The following is a 24,961-nucleotide window of genomic DNA, read 5'->3' as shown; positions in this document are numbered from 1 at the left end:
CTGTAGTCTTAAAAGATCTGAATCTCTCTTTGTGCAAAGGCCATGCTTTTACGAGGTACTGACTTCACCAGCGGCTTAAATGTGTGGTCTACAGCCCTGGGGTCCACAGGGTACTCCTCTGGTGACTGCCAGGAATGAGGCAGAAAAACAAGTTCTACAAAGCAGTCTCCCCATGTTAAATATCTGAATAGGCCCACGCTTCACATAGAAGTTCAGGGATTCAGAAACTGAAGAAGGTTGAAAATCACGGCTTTTAAGTCCAGCACATGTGAGTGTTCGTGTTGGGCAAGGCGGAATGGTGGAAGCATGCACACTGTGAAAACCAACAGTGCCACCTGGTGTGAGTGGGACGGGAGAGTTGGTCCATGGGGAGGGCAAATGTCCCCAGGTGTGTCCCCAGCTCCTCCACCTTGGGGTTGGGGCAAGCACCAAGAAGGCAAAGGGCTTCTAAGGCCTTAGGCAGTACGAGTTCTCTTTAGACCTGCAGGAGGTGGGTGTTGAGTGCCTCACTGTGAAAAGGGGAGGTGGTGGGTATGGTAGGGGCACTCAGCCTGTCATTAAGGACCACACATGTTGTGGAAGGAAGGACCAAAATGCAAGCAGGTTGCTCAGTTTTCTCCTTTTGTAACTTCAGCAGCTAGAGTAATGATTTGGGGGAAGAGAGGGTAATGTGATTTGTTTCAATACAGGACCAGTAAAAGTGCTACCAAAAGTCTGGTGTTATGCAGCCTTTTAGGGGTAAAAAACACGTGATTAACTTTTTGGCTCTTAAGCTGTGGTCCAGGGTTGTGTAACACTGGGGAAAAAAAAAAAAAAGAAAATATTTTGATGAGAATTAGGGAGATTTAAGCCTTCAGTGGGGGGAAAAAGAGGTTAGATCCCTGCAGACCAAGGAGAGCAGGTCTCCTGTGTGACTGATCCCACATTGTGGGCATAGGATGCCACACAGTTTTTCTGGTTATAAATACACAACATGCAGAACAAAAGCCTCGACACGCAGTTTCATTGCTGTAGCCAGCATCCATACAATCTTTTATCCGGGGGGGGAGAGGAGAGTGTGTGTTTGAACCAGTTAGTGCTGTTGAAGACTTTTTCGGCATGGGGGAAGAAGAGCAAGAAAGACAGAGAAGGCAAACTGGAAAGATGTCAAAGAGACCTGGGAGCGATGGAAGAAGCAACCGGCACCGCAGCTGCAGGTGCGAAGGTCTGTGCACCAGGTGGGCGCTCGTTGCGAAATGGCCGTGCTCTGCTGCAGGGAGTCTGGAAGATGCCTGCCGGCAGACAGGCTGTGCCATTTGATAGTTTGCCCTTTTGAAGTGTAAAATGTTTTGTTTTCCAAAGTTAAAAAAACAACAACACTTTTCTCAGACTGGAAAGATAATATTTAATTGCACAGAGAGCGTTTGGGGAAGATAATATTTGCTTTGCTCTAGGTCCATTATAGCTATGCAAAAGAGGGTGTCAGTTGCAGAGTAGGGTTAATGTTTTTTAGCACAAAGCAAAGCAGTGTGGGTGGGGTGCAGCCTTCAGCAAGGCATACTGGTTTGGAAATACTGGTGGCTGTGCAAAAAGAAATCTTTAAATGAGCTCCAAAAGCCAAATGATTTACAAAGCAAATCTGTTGTTAAAGCAACCCTTCCCCAGCTGTACTCAGGGCTTTCTGGAGAAGGGACAGGGTCTAGAAAATGCCAAGCATGTTTAGGTGCCATAGCAAACAAAACAAGGAAAAATACATGCAACACATTCACCATACAGGCATCATATAGGTGAGAACAACGTCTGACTGAAAACAGTCATTTACAAAAAAAAGTCAACGGATTTAAAATGTATGAGGCTCAGAAGTCCCATTCTCTCCCATCCAAACTGACTTTCAGGAAGATAGAACTTTTTTACAAGTGCCACCTGATGACAGTGTTGATGGGCTGCTTTTCATCATGACTTAACTGGAAACAAAGTTAAAACCAATATTGAGATAAACCAAAGACCAATTAAAATGATCCTTTCTAAAAGGATGGTGATACATATTTGGTCATTAGTAAGTTGAGAGCCAGGGCATGTTTCTCAGTGAGGACTTGAGACTTGAATTTACCAGAGAGTTACTGTATTGAAAAGAATGCTGATACTTAGAACACATATAATTATTTTAACTCCATAACTACAACTTATGCAAGAGACTTCCAAGAGTAGTTCCTTTACAGTTGCTTATATTTACATATATATGCAAGAACACTAGCAATATTCCATTATCCTCAACTCTGTGTAAATTAGTGCTGTCAACTCTCTGCTTGCCAAGAATATACAGCCATAGTGCCATAAACCCTACCCATAATTAAGAAACACTATTCACATTAGGGGACAAAGAGAGGAATTTGTTAGGACAGCAGATCAGAACACTTTTAACAGTTTTGTACTAAATGAGGGATCCCCTTGTAAGAGGAACATTCCTCAGAGACCACATCTGTCTCCTGTAAGGACATAACAGAGGTGGAAGAGATGTTGGAAGCCTGTGTATCAAAAGATGATTTTAAAACATTCTCAAGAGGGGTTAGTAGTGTGTAACAAATGAGACTTTCTCAGCACAAATACAAGCATAGAAAGATACTGTTTTTCCTTTTTTCACTTACTGTGCCAAGTAGATTTTTTAATTTTTATTTCAATTGTTTTATATGCAGAACTATTCCTAGGGAAAAACTTAAACTTTTTTCAACAGTTTTGTAGACCAATGAAATCCCCCTTTTTAATCCCAATTCACCCGTCAGCTCCCTAACAGCTCTTTGTGGCATTGTTCTCCCATTTTTGTTACTGTTCTTTGAAGACAGAAATACTGACTGATTCTGAGTGAGACTTCTAGAAAAGGATGCAAGACTCCCATAAAAATCCTGAAACAGACAACTGAGGTAAACAGAATGCTATAAACAGGAGTTGTGGTGCGAGGGCGACAGGGCAAAGCTAGTAGCACTCCTCCAGGCTTTAAGCTAAGCTATGCCCCTAGGCAACTCTAGTACAAAACACCTCTACGTTTATAGATGCATGTCACTGTAAGGATTGTACAGGTATCGGTATTTATTACAAAACACATCGAGTGCCAACTAATTTTACTGGTACAAAACTATGTGTATGCTGGACCAAAAAGGCATGCGAACTTGAGAAGGTAGCCGTTGAAATAGCCAGTAGATTGTTCGGAACAGGCAAACTGTGTGTAAGAAAGTCAATAATTCTTCCTGTTACTAGCATCCACGGGCACATGGACATAGGAATTCAGTGTCGGCTGCTTGGTGCCATAATACTGGGTTAGGGAGTATAGGATTCCAACACTTGAGATGCTCTGTGCAAAGCATAATCGAACTGCCTTTCATCCTGTAGAAGTGAGAGCTGTAAAATGTAATGACAGCAATTTCAAGTAAACATTAACTATTTCAGTGATGATTATTGTCATAAATACCAAGTTATTTATCTAATTATGGTTAATGTGTGAACAGAATTACACTTCTTATCAGACTTCTAGACATGCCTTTCTACCTTCATCTGGGATGTAGGTTATTAGGGTGTTTCATAGTATCTTTGAGCTTTCTCCAAAATCTCAGGTGTTACCAACACCTGGTGTGACAGTCATGAGGACAGACAGACAAAAGACAGTCCCAGCAGCTCATAAGGAGTTTACTTCCAAACCCCACATTTGTCCAGGGCAGTGATTCTTAACTGTCTCTTGCCAGAAACACACTCCAATAGAGATGTGGAGCCTCTGTACTGCTCAGCTTTTCTTAACCTTCGTTTATGGTTTTCTTAAAAGAAGTGCATGGAGTGGCTGGAGAGCTGCCTGGCGGAAAAGGACCTGGGGGTGTTGGTTGACATCCGGCTGAACATGAGCCAGCAGTGTGCCCAGGTGGCCAAGAGGGCCAATGGCATCCTGGCTTTTATCAGGAATAGTGTGGCCAGCAGGACCAGGGAGGTGATAGTACCCCTGTACTTGGCACTGGTGAGGCCGCACCTCGAGTACTGTGTTCAGTTTTGGGCCCCTCACTCCAAGAAGGACATCGAGGTGCTGGAGCGTGTCCAGAGAAGGGCAACGAAGCTGGTGAAGGGTCTGGAGCACAAGTCTGGTGAGGAGCGGCTGAGGGAGCTGGGGTTGTTTAGCCTGGAGAAGAGGAGGCTGAGGGGAGACCTTATTGCTCTCTACAACTACCTGAAAGGAGGTGGTAGCGAGGTGGGGGTCGGTCTCTTCTCCCTAGTAACAAGTGATAGGATGAGAGGAAACAGCCTCAAGCTGCACCAGGGGAAGTTCAGGTTGGATATTAGGAAAAAGTTCTTCACCGAGAGGGTGGTCAGGCACTGGAACAGGCTGCCCAGGGAAGTGGTTGAGTCTCCATCCCTGGAGGTATTTAAAGAATGGATGAATGTGGTGCTCGAGGACATGGTATAGATGGACTTGGCAGTGCTGGGTTAACGGTTGGACTTGATGATCTTAAGGGTCTTTTCCAACCTTAATGATTCTATGATTCCTGTGGGTCAGCAACTGGAAGCCACTGATCTAAATTCACTGTGGAGGACTGAATGGTTTTCCTTATATAATAGATGTTGATATACCATTTGGTGACCCCTTTAGAAATACTTTGGTACTTGTGGTTAGTGAAAAGGCTAAACTTTGTCCAAATGATAGAAATCCTTTTTTTCTTTTAAAAATATTGCTTAAAACCTATTTCCCCCCCCAAGTGATAGAGAGAAATTGGCATTGAAGAAGCCAAGGGAAGCTGAGAGGAATATGTTGCAGATTCTACCTCATAAGTAACTGAACATCTTCCAGGATGAGTGATAGAGAATGCAAAATGTTTAGTAGTGTGTGTGTGGCATGGATCTATGTAATTTTGAAATTTTACAGCAGAATGACAACTGTTCATATTTAATTGTTATTTATGTTTAAGAATAAAACAAATGTCCATCTAGAAGCTTCCAGTGCTCTAACTATAATTGAACTTGCAGCTTAACCTGCCCAGTAGCTTTGTATGTTTATAAATAATCAGACATCAGCAGTTGGAGGAGCATTTAGATGCAAGCTGATAGCTTTTTAGCCTATACTAGCAGAGTGTCCCAGCACCTCTAAGCAGGCTAGGGATAAGGGTTGTCCCTGTTTTCGGTCTGCGAGCTGTCTCAACACAGGTTAAGGGGTGATCTGGGTCCACAGAATTCAGGAGCCTTCATTTCCTCATGAACGTGGGGATCTTCTTAATGCTGGAGGTACTGAAATGTTTAGAAAAAGACCATACAACATCTTATAGGCAGGAAGAGAACTTTACTTGTGACTACACTGATTTCTGAAGGAACAAGGAGACTATAAGTGCAGGAAAAATGCAAGGCAAATTTTGTTTTAAGAGATCATGACTTCAATTCATTGAGTATTCCTAGCATAAAATTTGAATAATAAGTTATAGTCTATTTTCTGAAGTAGAGAGAAAGCAGTGACCGGGGTGACTTGCTTCGGAGTGCAGATGGTCCCCAAACAACAGGGTCGATGCTCCTCAATTAAATTAAGGGTCAAGCAGCCATTTGCTGGGGTGGATGGTATTATTAGAAACGTAAAGGTGAAGAGCTGAAAATGTGCAATACCTTGTTTATTGTTAGCACCCTACAGCTTTGCAGATGTTCCTAAGCTTATGAAAATGGCGTTAAGCCTTCGGTGCTAGGCCCGCTGGCTTTTGTGAGGTGCCTGCGCTCCCGCCAGCCGCTTGCCGTGGGGCTCGGTTAGCCTGCGGGTGTTCTGGGCGGGGGTCACTGGCCACCGCACGAGGTGGTCGGTTTCAAATTAGGGGCATTTGCACGTGGCGGGAAGCGCCGTGAGGGCGATAGCCTGCCCGGGGCGGGAATTACTGAACGCTCGGGAGCCGGCCCAGGGTTTGGGCAGAGCCGCACGGCGGTGAGAGGTGGGCAGCAGCCCCGGAGGCTCAGTCACCGCTCGGGACGGGGGCTGCCCAGCCGGAGCCGAGCGGCGGATCCCTCGGGACGCTCCTGCCGGCCGCGGCCGTGCGGCGGCCATGGCGAGAGCGGGCCCGGCAGCCCACCGGCGTCGCCATGGCAACCCGCAAAGCCTCCTGGCGCGTCCCCTCCCCCGCGCCGCCGCAAGCCGCGTTCTCGCGAGACTTGGCCGGCCCGGCGCGGCGAGGCCGAGGCGCTCCGGGCCCTTTTCAAACCCAGCGGTAGCGGGGCCGCGGCCCGGCCACGAAATGGCGGAGAACGACAAGCCGGAGGCTGCGGCCGCCGCGCCGCAGCGCGCAGCCGAGGACGCCGCCGCCGGCCAGCCGCCGCCGCCACAGCAGCAGCAGCAGCAGCAGCAACAGCCGCCGCCGCAACAACAGCCGCCGCAGGATGAGGAGGCGGCGGCAGTGACAGCGACAGCGGCAACGACCGAGAGCGGCGGGGGCAGCGCTAATGGCGTCAAAATGTGTGTGCGGGGCTGGGCCGGGGCGGGCGGAGGGGGGCAGCGCGGCCGGGGAAGCGCGGGGGTGCGGCGGGCCCGCCTAGGCCGCGGCGGGGGGAAGGCGGCCGGCCCCCTCCTCCCCCACGCCCCGCCGGGCTCCTCCCCCGCCGGGGGCCGGAGCGGTTCCGGCGCTGCGCGGGCCCGGGCGCGGAGCCGGCGGGGGGCGGCGAGCGGCGGCCGGGGCTGAGGCGGTGGGGCGGCGAGGCGAGGGAGGCTTCTCCCGCCCCGGTAAGCTGCTGCAGGGCGCACGGAGGAGGCCGCGGCCGGGGTGTGGGGGAAGGTGAAGTGGCAGTCGCTGAGGGCCGGGCGGCTGCGCGGGGAGCCGCGGCGGCGGGCTGAGCTCTGGCCGCGTCGCTGGTGTGAGCCTCCGGGCTGCTGTCACGGGCTCTGGTCAGGCCAGTTCTTTCTCACAGGACCCGTTTCTAGAAGTGTTCTGAGTCGTTTCTGGTTTTGTTTACGTTTCCACTTCTTACCGTAGCGATATGTTTTGTAAAGCCTTTGAACTAATCTTTGTTTACGTGAGAATGGTAAGACAGCGCTATAGTGATTTACTTTTTAAAAACACACAAACAAAGAAACAAACCCCCCCCCCACATACACGCACAAACTTTTCTTGTAAATAGTAACATCATATATGGAATATGTAAACTGTGCCTTATATAGCAGGTCTAAAAGGAACATAGCGTAAGGGAGCCAGAAGTACCAGCTCTCTAGAACAATACTGTGAGTAACCTTTTATGGGTTTGGTTGTTCTTGATGTCAGGCTTCGAGGGTCATTGTTCTTTACATGAACTAGATTTTGGCCTCATATTATTGGAATTTCAATATCTATTTCTAATCTCATTCATATCTTGGAGGGTAATACGTTTATAGTAGAACTACTGTTGAAATACATCAAAGGTGTTGAGATCTGTGGAGCTTTGACATGTTCTAAACAGCCCAGGTCTGATACTGTTGTGTTTAAAACATGCACATGGGATCAAGTTCAATGTAAAGCTGGAGGAATAAAGGCATACTTCATGCCTTTACTTGACTCCCTGTGAAATTCAAATAGTTTACAAGTTATAAATTTCACACTACCATAAAACAGCAGTCTTCCCCCCCCGCCCCCCCCCCCGCCCCGAGCCTGGCCCTCAGCTTTCAAACTACACGAAGTATGATTGAATTTTCGCAGGAACTTTGTGACCCTTTTTCATCTTGAGGCTTATAGTATTTTACCACCTTTTGGGGTTGCTACTGTTAAAGTAATGACTTGATTTCTCTGTATCCGTCCTTCTGTCAGCAGTTTTCTTCTTTTCCCTCCAAAACTAATCGCAAGCAAATGAAAAATCCCAGTCATTCCGTGTGGTAGAAATCACAACTTTGAAAATAATGCAAAGTTCTTGGTAATGGAGTTTCAAATCTTATTCTTTTGCATACAGTTTCCAGTCTTCCCCAAAACACGTGTACAAGCGATTAAGCTGTCAGTGTGCAGGTAAAATGTACTACTTAAAAAAAATATTTCAGTAACCAGGTTTGCTTAGCACTCAGATTAAATTGGAGAGGAATCCTGGTCTCAACTTGCACGCTTCCCTAAGTTGATTGTATTGAGCAGTGGAACTGTTCAGTGCAATAAAGCTAAAGTGATCTTTGTGCTTTAGAATCACATGTTGTGGACTTCTTGCATTTCTGTCTCTGCTGATCTTATTATTTGTATGGACACTTGTGAGCAGAGAAGTAGGTTGTTTAAAAAAAATCAGCTTTTAAGGCTTTCATGTTAATTTATCTTGTGCTTATTATTTTTTAGGCTTCTAGTTTTGTATTTATATACGGAAACCTTGTCTTTTGTTTCCAAAACTTTATGGAAGTTCAAAGGCATTATTTTTCAAAAGGTAAAAATTGCTCTTTTTAAAATGAATGAGGATGTGCTTTTTTTTTTTTAACAAACTAATGTAGACACCTGTTTTTCAGCCCTAGAAATCTGCTAGTGATTTCACAGGCGAACATTAATTAAATGTATAAAATTATTAGTTCATACAAAGGTAAAGAGTAGAAATTATTATTGTTTTTCCCCCAAGAAAATGCCAGTTCATAGTTTCTGAGACTGTCTTTTCTGTGGTCTATAGGTGACTAGCATGACATTGCTTTGAATGTATTATTTGATTGAAATTATTTTTAATACTCAAGGAGGAGGGTAAGAGCTACATTCACAGAAGATTCTCTGCCTCCAGTTTGTTCACTGGCTCGTTGGTTTTGGCAGATGAGTATTGCAAGAAGGATTGCTTTTTAATTAATCCTCTATTTTCAGGAGACTGGCTGTGATCTCCAGACTAAGTGAAGTGTCTTCTTGTTTCCCATATTTCAGAGTTTATGCCAGACTCATATCCTCTGTGCTCTCTGCTGGTTTGTACAGCCAGGTTTTGTAGAGCCTGTGGATTCTGTATTTGGAGACCTGGCCCTTCCTGAGCACCCAGGGACTGTTTCATAATCCTTTAAGCAGGAAAGAGCTTAAAAGGCTAAAGAGAATCCATTGCTCTAATCCTAAAACTTAAGGAAGAACTCAGATTTTAGTAGGGGTCTCATTGCGCGGGAGTTTTGCATTTGCAAATGGGACTAAATTGGAACTGAGCTGACTGGAAAACCTGATACTCTCTCTCTCCCCTCTCCCTCTGGCTCCCTCCAGTTCCCTGCATTGTTCCCCCCCATTTCAGTTCATTACACAGCCACACAAGAATTACATTGCCACAACAGACAGGATGGTGTGGAGGAAGGGTGATGCAGAGGGAAGCTGGAGGATGCTTGAACCAGATAACGTGTTGTTGACTTTGAATGTTTTAAATTTTACAAATACTTAGCCCAGAGGAGTGTCCACGCATTTCTCAGTTGCTAATCCTCTTTTAATCCACTTGTAAACACAAGGACTGTGAAGGTCATATCATATGAGTACTTAAAAATTTGGGAAAAAGTAATGGGAGAAATATAGATGTATTTGAATTTATTCCTCCCTGAAAACGCCCAAGCTTAGTAGATAATACATTTAGCTTCATGAAAGGCTACTTGCATGTGCTCTTGAGTGCAAGACTGCCACTTACTCACTGTTTTGTTAATCACTGTGCAGAGAGCTGAAAATACTCATTTCAATTAATCAAAATCGGTGATCTTGCCGTATGTTGTGGTTGTAAAACTGAAATGCCTGTTTTGGCTAATTTTACACCAGAAACCTTACAAAGCGGCAAAATGAGATAAAAACTAAGCCTTCTGAAATGTGGGAAAAATTGTAAAGGTAGTGATGTAGTTTAAGAAGGAGGGTTTCCCAATCACTTTTGACAGTCCTGTAGGACATTTCCTTGTAACTGTTCTAACTCGAGTGGCTAACGCTGGCTTTTTAAAATAAACATTGGTGTAAAAGTACTTTTTAAGTTTCTCATTAACTGCAGTGAGATTTGAGCTAGACATCGCTGTGTGTGTATATATATATATATCTCTAAGTAGCATCTATTTAGTGACTTTATCACTGGATTCTTTCAGTTCAGTGGTTTGCCTTTTTTAAAGTAACAATTCAGGCACCTTGATCCTCTGATAGCATACTACATCACCTTGTGATAGTAACTATCTGGAGTTCTGGATATTTCTTCTAATTCTGTTCAAAGCATATAGTTTTATCAAAGTTGACATTTGGGCCACTTTAAAAGAGAGGAAGCAAATTTTCCTGCATTATCATCTAAAAATAAGAAGATTTTAAAAGGAGAGCAGCTGCTGTTGCTAAATTTTTGAAAGACCGAGGGCCAGAAGTCTATTTTGTTGTCGTTTCTCGTGGATAATACCTGGTGACTTAATTAGTCTTAGATGCAGAGCATGTCTTAATACACCTATTTCCTATGCATTTAGGAAGTTTTCAAATTCTAGTAGTGTTAAGCAATGAAAGTGAAAGAGCATTTGTTGTTCTTAATTGAATTTTAATTTCTGTCTAAAAGCAGTCTGATGCAAATTATAAACAAAAATTATTTATGTGGTAAATAAAATGTAATTTTATTTACAACCTATCAGAGTTGATTTTTATATATTATTATTACATTGAATGAAGTATACCAAGCTGTTCCATAAGTGAGACCATTTCAGCTCTCACTTCTGTGGCGAATATCGTGTAACTTAGCCAAGTCTGATGTGAAAATTATTGAAGCACCAAAGCATGGATGCTGTAGCTTATTTTTCAGCTGAGATGTCGTATTTTGATATTTGTAGTAGTTTAATAGTACCATCTTGCTGAATCTTGACAGACATAATGGAAATGGAATGTAACTGAAGTAGTGAGATGTGCTTTCGTTACTTACAGTAGTGAATAAAACTGTTACAACATGATTTTTTTGTTCTAGATAAAGCAACATATTTTGGAATTAGACTGGTAACATGAATTCACTTTTCCTAATTTGAAAAGCAGCGTTTGACATCCTGGGAGTTCTAATAGCATAGGTGGTATACAACTATATATATATATAGGAGATATAATAGTCTAATGATCCAACACAAGCCTAATATTTTTTTGTTTCGTGTTTTCTTTTTTAATGTAGGGATAATGATGAGACAGTAAAAGAAGAGAAAGCACCTGTGAAAGAGAAGTATGTTGCAAAACCAAAGGCAATCCCTTCTCTTGGAAACAAGAATAGATTCCACCCCTATTCAAAGGACAAGAATGCAGGCACTGCAGAGAAGAAGACTATTAATCGTAACAGAGTTTTTATTAGCAACATCCCGTATGACATGAAATGGCAAGCTATTAAAGATCTTATGAGAGAGAAAGGTAACTTATTCCTTATAATACACTTCGCATAGAAAGGGGTAGAACTTAAATGCAATGTACATGTCCTTTGAGCCACACAAATTTGACAACTTTTTTTTTTTTTTTTTTGGCCTTTACTTGGTACATCTATCTCCCTTCCCCCTCTTTCATCTGAGACAATTGCATTGCAGGGTAGGATGGGTAAATGAAGTGCTTACAATCTTCTGCCATTCTAGTGTGACAGTAGAGAGTATATGCATGACCTCATGACTTTTTAAAGAGATTGTGTTTCGTCTAGTTGTAGTCTTTGTAGTTTTTTTTTTTTTTTAAGGGCTATTGTATTTAAGCAACACATTTAGTGTGTTAACATGAATAATAAAGGACGTCTTTCAAAAGTTGTTTTGTATTTCTTTGGTGGAATCTGGCTGTGGAATAACTTTGTCTGCATTGTCACTACTGCCATGACTGTTTGTCTGGAGATTTGTATTAAAAGCTTGTTACTATTGTTGCAGTTCTGATAGCGTAATCTTACTACCCCAAACATTTTATTTTAAGTTTGGGGTAAAATAATGCTAATATATGAATTCTGTAAAAAGTTAGTTCTGTGCTTTCCTTGAAAAAATTGATTCTTCAAAAGTAATGCAAAGCACACTTGGCTTTTAGGCTGCGAAAAATGCCAAAACCCCCTTCTGTAACTGCTGGTTTATCTGTTGTAAGGTGACGTGACTATTTGATTGGTTTATTTACTGAAACTTCCTACTTTAGAAAGTGAGTGGCTTGCTGTGAAATATTTGATGTGTAAATTTGGTTACTGAAGGCAAACTTATGATTGAAGACATTCAGGTAGAAAGTCACCTTAAAACAGGTGTTGTGAGTAGGACGATAAATATAACACTTTCCAGTGAACGTTGACGTTTCATTTGTTAGGTTAAGGGACTGTGTATATCTGAATTTGTTCACCAACTATATCATACTGGCCAAAATATGATCTGTAGTATGAATTAGGTTAAATATAGTTGTTTGTTTTTAGCTTTTGAGAATGTGGCTGCTGTATATTTCTGAAAATTAGCTAAATTATATAGCCATTGACAGGAGGTACGTTGGTCTGGTTTTGATTGTTGGTGAATAATAGGTGCTTCTCTGTAGAGTTGTGCACAGGGGCACAGTAAAGAAAGATACTGGTGTTTAAATGCATTGTCTCTTGGTATTTTCCCTTTGTATGTCTTATGTAGTTGGTGAGGTTACATACGTGGAGCTGTTTAAGGATGCTGAAGGAAAATCAAGGGTAAGTGCCGTGGGCAATGATCTGCTAGAGGTTTAAAAGTTCCTCAGCAGTTTTATTTTTGTATAATACCTGTACCAGTTATTGGAAAGTAAGTTTCATTTTTACACTGATTTTTCATTAAGATAGCCTTGAGGATTTTGTATTAGAAGTAGTCTGACACTTTCATGCAACTCAAACTAGCTGGCTGTAAAGGACAAAATACTTCTGTAAACGTTAACAAATGGCATTTACTTAATTCTTCTTTTTAGCCAACATCTTTGTTTTGGTACAAATCCGTTTCATACAAAGGACGTTCAATAAACCACTGTTTTTATTTAAATTTTGTTAGCGTAGTATTTTCTTCTTGGGGCCAATGAGCATAAAATGTTAGCTGAGAATATACTGTTTGAAGTGCCTGATTTGACAGCTTTGCAGGGTTGGTACTCTAAACACTGGATTAATGTATTTGCTTTCTTAAAACTAAACGGGTGGAGATGGTTGGTAGCCAACAGAGTGCCAGCAATGAGGCACTAAGAGTGAAGATTGTTAAAGCTCCTTTGTCTTCTTAAAAATAGTCAAAAGTTTGGCCAATAGTAGCTCCGAACCTGCGATGAGAACATGCGAAATGCAGGTTTGAGTCTTAACAGAGGTTGTATCAATTGTTGTAAATGACTTGCTTTAACGCTTGTTAAAACTAAAGCACGCTGTCAGCTTTGCTTTACTTAAAGCAATCCTCAACTCTTTGCTGTATTAGAAGGATTCTGGTGCAGTCAATTAGGTTATTTTCTTACAAAAGTAATCTCAATTATGCTAGTAATACTGAAGAGGTATGCAGACTCCTTGTTCTTCAAACTGGTATACTGGATGTAGGTAGATTTGAATTCTGTAGTCAGTGGGCAGTTTTTAATGACACGATGAGTGTCTTGATTGGTTTTTGGTTATGTTTTTGGGTTTGTTTTTTTTTTTTTCTTTTTTTTTTCTTTTCTTTCCTTCCACCCTTTTCCCCCCACCTCCTCTCCCCAGTTGTCCTTACATGGATCTGTGTGGCATTTTTCCAATTCTGGTTTGGCTCAAAGAAAATAAAAGATAATGTATTCTCTTGCATTTGAAAGGTACGTATGTTGAGAAAGTAGGAGAAATTCAGCTTGGCTACCAGTAAAGAGCATGTATTATGGATTTTGAAGCTGAAAATAACTTGAATAGTCATTTAACAGTGAGCTGGGATCTTTAGCTGGAATCTTAAATGCTCTATCATATGTGCTGACTGACTTTTTTTCTTTTTTCTCTTTACATATGATGACAAATCGTCATGGATGTAGGGTTGTGGGTAAGTTTCTTTTTCTATGTGTGTAGAAACACACTACTATCCAAACATTCTGTTAATTTTAACATTTTAAACTTTATTTGTTTTGTTCCCTCTAAGTGTGGTTGAATTCAAAGATGAAGAATTTGTTAAGAAAGCGTTAGAAACTATGAACAAATATGATCTTAGTGGAAGACCCCTGAATATTAAAGAGGTATGGTTATTGCTGCTGTTTTTAATTTGAAATAGTGAAGATATTATAACTACTGAGATGACAATGCAGTGTTTTGAGCATCTTAGCTGTGTAATTTCCAGTTTAGTTTTTTTATGACATTTTCTTAATGGGCTAAAGTCCCTGTTAGCTTGCAGGTCTTGATACTAGGCCAAGTGAACTGACAAAAAGTGTATCCTAAAGTCAAAAAAATCTAATACTGTTTTTCCTTAAAACGACTTTAACTTCATATTCTTACCTTAGTGTCATCAGGCCTTTTCCAGCCTAAAGGATTCTATGTTTACATTGCTTACCTGCTTCAAAATATGATGCAGAACGAGCTGAATTTCAGACTACTACATATGTGCAAAAATGGAGCTGGAAGTAGAGAACTTGCGCTGACTGGAAAGTGAAATTAATGTCAACATTTCTATTGTAGTGTTGTAGTATATGAGTATATCAGTGTCTGATGCAGTTCTTTTTGTCCTGTTACAACTTTAATAATGGTATTAATAAATAATAAAAAAAACCTAATTAAATTAATTCAGTTCTTGGAAGAAGGTGCTAGACTGACAGTCCTTTAGATTGAAATCTTTTCTACTTGTCCATAGGCTAGGTACAGCATGTGAAGTGGCAGTGCACGCTTCCTCAACAAGTGCTTTGCCAATATGCCTCAACCCTCATCTGAAAGGACCCACCTCTAGAGGTGAGGGAATTAGGTCTCCATGCTAATTCAGTTCTTGATCCCTCTGACATGGACAAGGATATTAGTTGATAATTTTGATGGGTTTATGTAGAATTTCAAATAGTACCTTTTTGTTTGTTGCCAGTCCTCTTGTTGATGATTAAGTTGGCTTTATTTTTGCCCATGTTTCAGGATCCTGAAGGTGAACATGCTCGTAGGGCATTGCAGCGTGTAGGAGGACAGTTTCCAGGAGGACATGGACCTGATGTGGCACCTGGAATAATGAATTTGCCACCTTCTATTCTCAATAATCCAAACATTCCTCCTGAGGTTATCAGTAACTTGCAGGCAGGCAGGCTTGGGTCCACTATTTTTGTTGCTAATGTAAGTTTAAAACTGTATTTCATAACTGTAATATTTGATCTTTGTAAAACAATCTTATATTCCTGCATAATTCAGTTTTAATATAACAAGGAAATTGGAAATGTTAGTTCGCAATTAGTATATTCATCTAAAAATGCTGGATATGTATTCAGATTGTGGACATGAAAGATACGTTAAACTCTTGAGGTTGACATGCACTTTTAGTTATTGCACAGTCATCTGTTGATTCGAAAAAATATTTTATACATCTTTTCACTATGTATTTACAATTTCATTTCTTTTTAATTAAATATACACTTCAGTTTATCTTGCTAGTTACTTTAACTTAAGCTGTTACATTTGTCGGAGGTGCTTACTTCATAAGTTCTTTATTTGCACAAAAAACTGTTAGGTCTGCAAGGGGACTTGTGGGAGTACAGCTGCTCTTGACAAGAACCCATCCATTTCTTAATTTTAGTATGTTAACTAAAGTAAAATACGTATATGTAGTATAAATTGTTGCTTTTAGTTGACATTTTTGGACTTGGCTGCAGTGTGTGCATATTACAAAATCCTGGCTATTTACGTATATCCAGCATTTTGTGAAGCAGAAGAGTTACAACAACGCAGAAAATCTCTTCCAAATTTAATAGCAGAACAGAAATGTGCACTGAAATCACTAATATATTTCTGTGTGTAAGCTTGACTTTAAAGTTGGCTGGAAGAAACTGAAGGAGGTATTCAGCATTGCTGGAACTGTAAAGCGTGCAGATATCAAAGAAGATAAAGATGGCAAGAGTCGAGGAATGGGAACAGTTACCTTTGAACAAGCAATTGAAGCTGTTCAAGCAATATGTATCCTTGGTTTTGAAAAATAATTGATCAAATATGGATTAGTCTTTAATGGCTTCTGATAGTGTAGTTTTACAAATGGTGCTTTTTTGCCTTGTAGCTAGTATATAGGGACTAGAGTGTAATACTGTGCGCATTACATTTTTAGTAGTGACTGAGTTTACTGCTAGAGTCTAAAAAGGTGTTCCTGATAATGCTGAACAAGCTTAAAATATGTGGGAATGTGACATGTGTGAAACTAACTTTTATATACCAAACAGCTTGTATAGTCTCTTCTGGCCTTTGAATTGGCATTCTAAAGATGCGGTAAGGAAAGATAAGACTCCTAAAAATGGTGCAGAAATAAAATAAGTTTTTACAGTGATTTTTCTGAAATAGTTAAATTGTCTTCTGTAGTTAGATTCCTTGACTTGCATTTCTTCAGCTATGTTCAATGGACAATTCCTGTTCGATAGACCCATGCATGTAAAAATGGTAAGCTGCGTACATTTCTTTTTACCTTACATGTCTCTGCCAAAGCACTGAAAGGATCATAGCTTAACATCCTTGTTTTTTATCAGGATGACAAATCAGTTCCTCATGAAGATTTCCGTGTTGCGGACAGCAAAACTTCACAATTACCTCGTGAGTGCATACTCTGTTTTCTACTCCTTGCACTTAATATATGTTGATATAGAGTCTTGGAACAGTTCAGTAGTACTTTTGCTTCCTGTGGTCTCTTTATGATACAGAAGAAAATCTTCCTTCTGGTGATATTTATTTTTGTTTCCAAGGTGGTCTTGGTGGCATTGGTATGGGACTTGGACCAGGTGGACAGCCCATCAGTGCAACACAGTTGAGCATGGGTGGTGGAATGGGGAGCATGGGTCCAGGAGGTAAATCTGTGTTCTTCATTTTTAAGTTTTACAGAGCTTTAAGTTTACAATTGTTATTTCTATGTTTGGAAGAATGACATACTCTTAACAAAGCAAGCCTTTTGAGATGTTAACTGCGTGCATTTTTTTAAATCCATTAGGATGTTACCTGTCTTCTAAATGGCATTTGTCTTTTTGGTTTAAAGGTATGGGAATAGATGGTCCAGGATTTGGCGGAATGAATAGAATGGGAGGCGGTACGTGCAGTGAAGTTTTTTGCATTAAGTATATTTTTTTAATATTGCATAGAAAACACTCTTCCTTATTTTACAGGACTTGCTGGATTTCGTGGAATGGAAGGAATGCCTAATATGGGAGGATTTGGAGTCAACCGAATGGGAGGTAGGTGAACGCTGTTCCTGTGCACTTCTTAGTTTGCTAATATTTATTTATTAAAAGCCCTTCCTTTAGGTATGGGTAATGTAGATGAGTTCAAAGGAAGTACAGTCAGTGGCACGAGTGGAGGAATAGGAACTGGCATGGGAGTTAAATATTTAATAGGTGCCTCTGACTTGTGTGTTAAACCCACTTCTATGTAAATAAGCAGCTGTGAAACAGGTGTTGTATGAACATCAGCTTCGATGTATATAACAGAATATTTCTGGATTTTTGCTTTGTACTCTACAGAAATGTTCCGTGGTGGAATGGGAGGAAACATGGAAAGAGATTTTGGTCGTAGTGACATGGCATTGAACCGTGGTTTTGGAGATTCTTTTGGAAGGATGGGTATGGTAACTGTTAAATTTCCTGTGGCAAATTGCAGTGTAGAATTGGAAGAGTTTTAGAAAAAAAATGAAGAAGAGACCTGGTTTCATTTGGTCATCTTCTGTCCCCTCTGCCTCAGTCATTACTATAGGGATGTAATCTGAGTATTTATTATAGCCATCACTTAGGATGGACGTTAAAGTGTGGGGTTTTTTTTTTTCCATCTGTAAAATATAAACAAAATAGTGATTTGAGGAAAGCATTTAGCTTCATACTGTTAACTTAGTGAGGTATTAAGTCCTTTGGGTATTAAATTATATGCTTCTGGTAATCCTGAACAAGCTGCCCATGTGTACCACCTTTGTAACTTCCAGGAGCCTGCTTTAGCAAATGCATGCTGGAAAATTGTTTTTACTGCAAATCGGGTAGCATTGGATAGGAACGGTGAATTTTGGTGCCCTCTGTTTTCTTCCTGCCTTCTGTGCTCAGCAGCTCAGAATGGGTTTTATTGGCCTCTTCTGTAACTGAACCAGCTTTGTTTTGTTTATAGATGATGTCTTATTGACAGAGTTAATTTTGTTACTTTTAGGTTCCCTCAAATGAGATACTTTTCTATCTTAAGAGGCCTGGAAGTGCTTAACAGTAGAGCCTTCTTGCACTTTGTTACTATCCTGTTACCTGGATGAATGCATTATAGGAGGCAGGTTTTCTTCCCTGTCCTCCCTGTTTTTCTCCCTTTCCCCCTCCCTTAATTCCCCACTGAAAGAGAAGAGCTGCTAAGAGCATAAGCTTCATCCAGTCTAAAAGTTGAATTTTTTTTCTTTGTGTGTGGGTTTTTTTTGTTTGTTTGTTTGTTTTTGGTTTTGGGTTTTTTTTGGTTTTTTTGTTTTTAATGTGGGCAAGTCATAACAAAGGGTAACTTGTGTGCTTCTCTTCGAACACTGGTAATTGTGTAGAAGTGATAAGAATGTAATAAGCTTGTCAGTTGAGTTAGTCTTAATGTCTTGGAATTAATGTCTTGGAAATCAAGTATATGCTTTCACTTTATCTACTTGCAACATAGGATAAACACCTGGTTCCTGAGTGAAAATCCAAAGCCACTTCAGTTATAAGTGTTCATGCAAGCAATAGACTTCTGAGTCTTCTGGTAATGCACGTTGGTTTTGAAATGCATGAACATGGCCGCTGTGAGAAACTGGTGTGGGAGTCAGTCATTCAGTAGATCCAGCAAGCTTCAACTTACAACCTCTCGGCAATCTTACCATTTAAATACTGTTCTGAGAACCTAGATAAGAGTTTCCCAACTTATCCTTAAGTAATGGAAGGAAATTGTAGGGATTTACAAATACAATAGTTAATAGATACCGTGTTTAGTCAGGAAAGGCCCTAGTGTACTCCTGTTACAATATTTAGGTTGATGGTATCTTAAAAGGAAATGCTGTGAGTGCATTTGACTTTAGTACCTTGCCAGTTCCAAGGAGGGCAACTTAAGACAGTCTCTGATTGGGCTATGGCATCAATTAGTGAAAATGAGGATGCCTGATTTGCAGCAGAATCGTTGGAGTTGCCATTTAAATTGCCAAAATTTTGAAGTATCCAAAAAATCAAAGGTTGTGTCATAGAGCATCTCCGAGCATATAATTTTTTGTTGGTGAAAAGCCAGTGGGGGAAAAAGTACAGATAAAGGATGTTTCTAAGGTCAGAAATAACTGAAATCTTGCTTATTAGGATTATTTGAGCTTTCAGGTTGTGAGTTGTTTTGGTTTTGTTTTTTGGGTTTTTTTGTTTTTCTTTTTTAAGTGCATCTTAGACTGTTGGGGAGACTTTTTTTTTCTTTTTAAAAGAGAGTGGGTGTAACTGGGATGTACTCACAAACAACTAAGGTTTTCTAGCTCTGGAAAAGTGGGGATTTTTTTTCTTCACAATTCTTTTTAAGGGCAAAAACCAGTCATGTTGACAGCAATCTCAAAATTTGACTTGGTGTTTCATCGCAAGTCTCTCTCTGGCCTAATACATAAGTATTAAGATCTTTCTCATATGCAAACTGTTGGCTGAAGTACTGGGAGTAATCATGCTGGTGTTGAAAATTGGTAGTTTTTTTAAACAGTCTAGTCCATATTTTTTGAGGTCTTGGTATGGCTATGACAGCATGTTGTCTGAGAGGAGACAAATATTTCCCACAAGAGACTGGCAGGGAACAATTGTTGAACTGTGTGGAGGAAACGAATCTAATGGAAGACTCAGCAGTGATCTTTTCTAGATATTAAAACAATGGTGTCTAGCCTAAAGACGACAGGTATTGATCTATTTTGCCATAAGTAAAAACTGAGCTGTTTCTTTTAGGTATGAAAATCAAGCAAGAAAAATGCAGCTGACAGTTCTACTCTGCTCTGCAGTGACAGGAATGTAGTTCTTTTGAGTTTCTACAATTCTAGAAGCTCCCTTGGGATTACTTTCCTTAATATTAGCACTTCAATGAAAAGAATTATTTTTACCCCACTCTAGAATCAGCCTCTGATACCATTCTGGAGGTTCCATGGTTCTGCCAAATAGCTTTTATTAAGTATCAATTCCCTTTCTTTCTCCCTTTTTCCCATCAAATTCTATCAATTCACTCTTCTTATGCAGTAAAGACAGACATTGGGAGAGCTGCTTCTAGCTTTTGCATAGGTTTCTTGAAAATGGGAGAAACTAGGGCATTTCTGTACTATGAAGTTCAAATAAGATGAACCCTTCAGTTTAGAGGCTGTTCTTCCCAACGTGGGAAATGGCTCATTTAGCTCTAAGATGTTTGTGCTGCTGGCAGACTATCAGAGGGGAGAAAAGCTAGAAAGAAATCAAGAGTAGCTTAAATCCCATAATAGAGGAGGAACAACCAATGTTACTAGATGTTTCCTATTTAGTTTGAATAATAAAGGCACAGGTTAAAAGTGTTCTGTAGAAAAGAATTGCCAGGTAACAGAGATCAGTGCCCTTCCTCAGCGTGTGCTTTGTTGTTGTCACTAACTGCTGGTTTCAGTGTATGTCACTTTATTGTTTTTTTTCTGTTTAGGTGGTGCAATGATTGGTGTTTTTGCAGGAGGAATGGGAGCGCCTAGCATGGGCCCAGTAAGATCTGGAATGAGTAGGTTAACTTGTTTCAATAGAATGTAAAAGCATAGGTAATGTAATGATATGGTGCACATGTAATTGTATCAGAGGATTTTGTTGTACTGTAGTGTCTTGCCAGTGTTGGAAGAAGTAGAATTCTCTTGCATGTGACTGCAAGTCTTAATAGTTTTTAAAGCTGTTTTTTTGAGGTAAAAGTTCAGAGGAAAACTTGCTAATACAGTCTTTCCCGTAATCTTAGTTTTGAAATGCTTTTAACTTCTGGTTTGGAGGGAGAAGTGATTCAAGTAAACTTGTGTTCCAGTAAAAAAGACAAATAGATAGAGTTATTTGTGTGAACTTCATGAAGCTGAGCTTCAGTAATCTCTCATCATTGAAATAAAAAATCAGTCTTGAATTCAGATTACCACTCAGTTTAATTTTGTGCAAAGCTCCAATACTGAGTTTGTATTACAGCAAATGTCTGAGTTCCTCAGGCTAGAGCAGATGAGAAACTAAAATCTTGCTAGTGGCAATCTTGAGAGGCATAAGGCTTAAAGAGAAGGTCCCTCATGAATGATCTTGATAGTTTTGCTTTACATTAATTTTTAATTATGAATCCAGAAAGATTATAATAGGATATTTGAATGCCATTGACCTTAGTTCTTTATATAATATACATTAATGTATTTCATTGCATGTATCATAGGAAAGTCCATGCTTTTCACAGTACTTGCGGTAACATCTGTTATCTGCAAAATATGCTTCTCTAGAAGGTTGTGTCAGTAAGTGTGGCTGTATTAAGTAAAGACGAATGTGATTGCAAGAAGCAAAATAAACAATAGTGTATATGGTCAAATTATCTGTATCTTAACATTGTCACAGTTATTTACTTGATCTCTTTGGTACAGGGTATCAAATTTTTATTAATTAAGCTGGACAGCCTTTAAATCTTAATTCTTGTGTTCAACATTTCACTACATTAGATGGTATAATTAATAGCTTGATGCAGTTTGTTTTTTACTTTTATTTTAGAACTGACACTTTGTATCTTCTAATACTTCAACTTAAAATATTAGCCATGCTACTAGATAAATCACTGTGCAAATATGAAGTTAGGTTTTGTATTACAGCAGTTCTATTAAAGTTATTTTTCTCCTGACACAAAAGAACTTTTTTTTTTTTTACAAAATACTTGTGCATTTATTACTAAAAAGAGATTTTTATTTTATCCTTCTTTTCTTTGTGTAGGTGGTGGAATGGGTGGTATGAACAGTATGGCTGGAGGAATGGGAATGGGGATGGATCGGATGAGTTCTGGTTTTGATCGAATGGGACCAGCTATGGGTGGAGGCCTGGACAGGAACATCGATATCGATCGAGGATTTGTGCCTGGCCCAATGGGAAGTGGCATGAGAGAGAGATTAGGCTCTAAAGGCAACCAGATATTTGTGAGAAATGTAAGCATTTGAATACATAGAAACCATGAGGCTATTTTATGTGCATGTTTGATTGCATGCTCTTTTTCTCTTTGCAATATTTTGTTATTAATAATGCTTTCTTTATTCTAGCTTCCTTTTGACTTGACCTGGCAGAAGCTAAAGGAGAAATTCAGTCAGTGTGGTATGTAAATGAATCTTATCCCTGCTCAGCTCCATCGACTTCATGTTTTATATGGTGTTCGTTAGATAAGGACAGGAAGACAAGGTTGTTGCCTTATCCTGAAGAAGAGTCTGGCTAGCCTAATCTTTCTTACTTCCTCCACCTTTCCCGAGTTATATAAATAGTTTTTAGGCATGACGTAACACATAAGACCAAGGTACAGTATGGGCTCTGGGTGCTCATCTGCTATAAACTTTAACCCATTCCATTAATAAAATTACTCTTTGGGCTTTTTCTTTTTTAAAGCAGGTATTATGTATCCTCTGGCCAACACAGAGTATATAATGTAGCATTTATTTTGAGACAAATGCATGCAGCGGCCTGGGCCTGTCCAAGTTATGCATTACTTCCAGAAATGGTGCTGCATCAAATCAGAGGTAGTAATTTTGCCAAAGTGGCAGATTGTTTTTTATGCAAATAGATGATCCTGATTAACATATTTGCAGGCTGTTGTGCTTCCCCTTTTGTTAAGAAATAAAGGCCCTTTTAATGTAAGATAAAGGATTGCTGCAAATATCCAATAATTCTTTTTAGCTAATTCAGAAAAGTTTTCTTTTCACAGAAGTGAATGAAAAATCAAGCCTGGGTGTAGAAATATGTGATTGTTTTGTTTTGAAAATGCACTTTCAGAATGGAAAGCTTTAACTGAATTACAGATGGCTTTTCTTTTTTTGGAGAGACAGAAAAGACAAATAATTTAAAACATACTACTGATACCTAAGACAGTCTTCATCCAGCTATTTGCAGATTTGATATAAATTAGAACTCACAGTTCAACTATGAGAAATTTTCAGATGTTCACATTTTTTTTGTAGCTGGAGGATATAGCGAAACAGATTCTCGCTCTCTTTTTTTTTTTTTTTTTAAAAAAAAAAAAAAAAGTCTTAACTGCCTGGGCAACTTTCAGATAGTTCAGAATTTTTTTTTTTTTCCCATTATCTCCTTGGCAACTAACAGATGTAGTAATTATGTTGAATTGTTTTTAAGAATTATAAGTACAAATATAAGCAACAGTATCGTAAGGTAATATAAAGACCATGTCTCCATATGTTCAATTTCTTTCAGTGAAAGACCAGTCTTCTATTGTATTATATTTTAAAAATAAAAAGCTGTGTATTTTAGGGAAATGTTTCTTGTTCCTAGTGGCATTTGGGGGCTCAGGAGTGGTGTGCTACAACATACCATAAGCAAAAACTCATTAGCTTCAGGCACTGAATGCTCTCTGAGGTACCAAGACATCTGCATAAAAATGCTGCCTCATGAGTTGAGTGTCCCACCTCAAGAAAACACTGCAGGGAACTGAATAGTGCATGCTACTTTTCTACCACTCCTAACCTGGTAACTTTACTGTTTTAAAGGCTCTAAGTTTGCTCTGCAGCTTCTTTGCAAAATTGCTTGATTGTTGTGATTGCTCGATATGTTGCTGTGATGAACATAGTAGACTGGATTGAACTACAATTCAGTTAACACCTGTCAGTAGTCACACTTCTGGCAGCATTGGTAAATGAAACACAAAACTTTCCCTTAGCCTTATAGGGCACTTTGCTTCAAACTTGAGGTCAAATAGAGGCATGCTTCATCTTACGCTAGTGTGAAAGAAAGATTTGAAACAGTGGATCTTAATTTTGATTATTCACTGCTGATTTGACCTGTGTCACCTTCCCTGAATGAGTGAATATACAATCAGTCTGAAAGTGCTAATTTCATATGTCCCCCTACATTATATTTAAAAATGCTTTTTTATAATTTCTGATGAGTTCTTTAAGTTGTTAGTGCACTGAAGACTTGAAATAACTGCTGTTTAACTTATTTATTCAGGTCATGTAATGTTTGCAGAAATAAAAATGGAGAATGGAAAATCAAAGGGCTGTGGAACAGTCAGATTTGACTCACCAGAATCTGCTGAAAAGGCCTGTAGGATAATGAACGGCATAAAAATCAGTGGCAGAGAAATTGATGTACGCTTGGATCGCAATGCATAATTTAAAACTGTGTGTTCAGGAACATTCCTATGTCTGTTTAGCTTCTCTATCCTAGTAAGTCATTTTTAGTAACATTGTATGCTTACAAAAGCTGTAAAAAGGAACTTTTAAATCCCACCAGCCTTTAACAGTATAGTGTTTAATATACTGTGATACTTGTTAACTGAATCTTACTATGTTTGGTTTTTAAAGACAATTTGCCTGATTTTTGTTGTTTTTTTTTAGAGGCACTGAGCACCTGCAGGTCCCTGTAGACCGTGGAAGCTTTGGATGCTCAGCGCCTTTGGAAAATTAGGCCAAGTGTCTCTAGTCATTCAGTTTAAATGAATGGTTATACTGTTTTTAATAAAATAAGCCATTTTCTCTGTTAATCTCAAGATTGCATAGTGGGATTTGTTTAGTGTTTTCTGATTTTTATTTTTCCCCCCCCAGTGTGTATCAACATTGTAATGTAAAAATTAGATGTCTTTTTTTCAGAATTTTCATTTTATGTGTGTTGTAGTCATACTGTAATTCTTGACTCTAAAAGAAAGGGCTCCAATTAGGCTGTGATGTTTTTGTTCTACTTAACATTACTTTAATGACATGACTTAGTTCTGTAAATAAGATTTAGAGCCCAATGGGAGTTTTGAATTTTTTTTTTATTTTGACTAAATGAAGAAACTGATCTTTCTCTCCTGCTTTTATTTTTTTCATCAGTATAATCAC

General features: G+C 39.6%; 1 protein-coding gene across 1 annotated transcript; it reads left to right on the top strand.

Moving 5' to 3' along the window:
- The first annotated feature begins 6,193 nt into the window (after nucleotides 1-6,193).
- Nucleotides 6,194-24,951, top strand: MYEF2 (myelin expression factor 2). The gene is made up of 17 exons (XM_082321414.1): nucleotides 6,194-6,433; nucleotides 11,017-11,246; nucleotides 12,458-12,510; nucleotides 13,809-13,816; nucleotides 13,913-14,006; nucleotides 14,881-15,072; nucleotides 15,753-15,906; nucleotides 16,328-16,377; nucleotides 16,464-16,527; nucleotides 16,677-16,778; nucleotides 16,964-17,014; nucleotides 17,091-17,159; nucleotides 17,445-17,543; nucleotides 20,575-20,646; nucleotides 21,861-22,069; nucleotides 22,181-22,232; nucleotides 24,090-24,951. Exons 1-17 carry the CDS (start codon nucleotides 6,216-6,218, stop codon nucleotides 24,251-24,253), a joined length of 1,881 nt encoding a protein of 626 aa, XP_082177540.1. The 5' UTR covers nucleotides 6,194-6,215; the 3' UTR covers nucleotides 24,254-24,951.
- The last annotated feature ends 10 nt before the right edge of the window (nucleotides 24,952-24,961 follow it).

The sequence above is a fragment of the Platalea leucorodia genome (genome assembly GCF_965183815.1).
Source record: "Platalea leucorodia genome assembly, chromosome: 9".
In the NCBI taxonomy this organism is placed as follows: domain Eukaryota; kingdom Metazoa; phylum Chordata; class Aves; order Pelecaniformes; family Threskiornithidae; genus Platalea; species Platalea leucorodia.
This window is presented reverse-complemented; position numbering and strand designations above follow the sequence as displayed.

What these genes read in the sequence shown, in the direction of transcription:
- MYEF2 (XM_082321414.1), top strand. Translation starts at nt 6,216, where the DNA reads ATGGCGGAGAACGACAAGCCGGAGGCTGCGGCCGCCGCGCCGCAGCGC. An exon ending in AGATTCTTTTGGAAGGATGG is followed by an intron (nt 17,544 to 20,574) that starts GTATGGTAACTG and finishes TTTTCTGTTTAG; the next exon opens with GTGGTGCAATGATTGGTGTT. An exon ending in CCCAGTAAGATCTGGAATGA is followed by an intron (nt 20,647 to 21,860) that starts GTAGGTTAACTT and finishes TTCTTTGTGTAG; the next exon opens with GTGGTGGAATGGGTGGTATG.